Source organism: Populus euphratica, unplaced genomic scaffold, assembly GCF_000495115.2.
Source record: "Populus euphratica unplaced genomic scaffold, PopEup_1.0 scaffold10.1, whole genome shotgun sequence".
NCBI classification, from domain to species: Eukaryota; Viridiplantae; Streptophyta; class Magnoliopsida; order Malpighiales; family Salicaceae; genus Populus; species Populus euphratica.
In genome coordinates, this window is record NW_011499856.1 from 368465 (window position 1) to 370595 (window position 2131).

The 2131-nt window shown below is 32.4% G+C and overlaps 1 protein-coding gene across 1 annotated transcript; it reads left to right on the top strand.

Moving 5' to 3' along the window:
* The first annotated feature begins 43 nt into the window (after positions 1 to 43).
* LOC105123222 (uncharacterized) lies at positions 44 to 1126 on the top strand. Its single transcript, XM_011022733.1, has 2 exons — positions 44 to 160; positions 203 to 1126. Exon 2 carries the CDS (start codon positions 221 to 223, stop codon positions 863 to 865), a length of 645 nt encoding a protein of 214 aa, XP_011021035.1. The 5' UTR covers positions 44 to 160; positions 203 to 220; the 3' UTR covers positions 866 to 1126.
* The last annotated feature ends 1005 nt before the right edge of the window (positions 1127 to 2131 follow it).

Genomic DNA, 2131 nt, shown 5'->3' on the forward strand with positions numbered 1-2131 from the left:
AAAGCAAACTTAACTATGTGTTCATGCACGGGAACTTGAAGTCTTAAAACGAATCCTTCAAGGTCTAGGAAACCCTCCAAAATACAAACCCTTGCTTACCTTAAGCTCTACTCATCCACTTTATTTCTCTGCCATATCTTCCACATCTTCATAACTCAAAGTCTCAAAGAAAAAAAAAAAAATGCTTTCAAGTAGCTCAAAGTCTCAAAGAAAAAAAAAAATGCTTTCAAGTAGCTCAAAGCTTCCTCAAAAGTCCTTAAAATTAAAGCAAGATGACAAAAAGGGCTACTCTAAACGAGTAACAAGAGATGTCTCCATGGCTAACTTGAGCACAGAAGATTACCATGTTGGTGCATCTGTTGCAGTTCCCTTCACTTGGGAGTCTCAACCAGGAACTCCTAAGATCAAGTTCCGAGAAAACCCTCTTCCTCCTTTAACACCTCCACCATCCTACTTTTACAATACTCCAAAAAGACCAACAAAAAAGCTATCTAAATCTAGTCTTTTGGACTCTATTTTCCCCAAACGTTCTACAAGGAAAACAAACCTGCCTGTATCACCTGCTTCTTCCTCTTCATCATCTTCTTCTTCGTCGTGGTTATCATCTTCATGGTCAGCAACGTATTCTGTGCCTTCTTCACCAATGAAGATTTCGAAATCTCGAGGAAGTTATAATGGAATGTCAAGCCCAAGACAATACATTGATACAAGAAAAATGATGGTGGATCATGATGATCAGGAACATGGAAATGAATGTGAATATCCTGTTTCTACCTTGTGCTTTGGCGGTATTGGTCGTCGAGCAAGTGCCAGGTCTCGAGGCTGCTATGCATCCATGATCAAGGTATTGCATAGGGATACTTAACAAGTCAATGAATTGTGTTGTTTGTTATCTATATATATATATATATATATATATATATATATGAAAGCTTTTGGTCCTTGTAGTAGTTGAACGAGAGATGATATTACCATTTAAGTTAAAAATCAATGTATGCTCTGAAACTAGTGGTGACCGTTGGAGTGGTTAATTCTCTTGATTAATGAGGGAAACAAGTGATCATACTATCAGTATAATCATATATTTTGCATCTTTTCTTTCATCTCCTTGCTGCACAAGTGATTATTTAGTTATTTCCAAACCTTTTTTTATCACAAAAAGGAGCAAATTTATTGAGTTTTAAAAAGAGAAATGGCAAAAGCCAATTACAGAGAGAGTAAAGGCCAAAAGGTTCAATCAGCCGGGAGTCGATCAGTAAAGCATGCAAAACAGTCTTCATAGTTTGCATAGAATCGGTGCATACTCTCTCTCAACCAAGTTCATGTAATAATTTCTTGAGTTCAACATGGAGTTCACCTAATGAAAATTAATCTAGAATGGTTTACGATATTCCAAAACCTAGTTGGTAAATAAATATTTCAGGGAATTGCCATAGCATTTTCCCCACAAGATATTTAGTTAATTATGGCAAAAAGAAGAAGAAGAAGAGGGAAACTGCATTTGCTCCATGGATGTACGTGTCTTTTCTCTTTGTTTTCCTTATAATAATTAAAAAATCTTCAAAATCTTAGTCAACGTCTTGGTAATCCCTTCTCAAAGTCAATGAAATTAGTTTGTCTATTCTAAATTTAGATCTGGGATCCCCAATCAAGATCTAATATTGAATGTGAGTGTCCTAAATAAAATGGAATTGTATAAAGAATAGAAGATATAAATTGAACTCTATAAGAGCATGGAGATAGGATGGTCACGACTAAAACCGTGCATTTCCCATTTGTAACAAAATGAATGGAAGCTTTAAACTCATTCCAATAACAATATTATGACTGTGTGGGTGTGCTTTTATATTTACGGAGAAGGACATAAACTATATAAAGAATGACTATTTATATGAATAGTTAGAAAATAATATAAATTATTTTTAAAATTTTATTTATCAGTATAAGTTATTGAATTTAAATAGTTTTTTAATATAATATTAAAGTTTTAATAATTAAATGGTTATGAATTTAAATTTCATTATTTTTATTTATTTTATAAGAAATAAACACAAGGTAATATGAATTTATATAAATTTAAAATTTAAAATTTTTTTACTTAGAAAATAATATAAATGAGATATTATATAAT

Coding starts and splice junctions, on each gene's coding strand:
- LOC105123222 (XM_011022733.1), top strand. CDS start 221: ATGCTTTCAAGTAGCTCAAAGCTTCCTCAAAAGTCCTTAAAATTAAAG.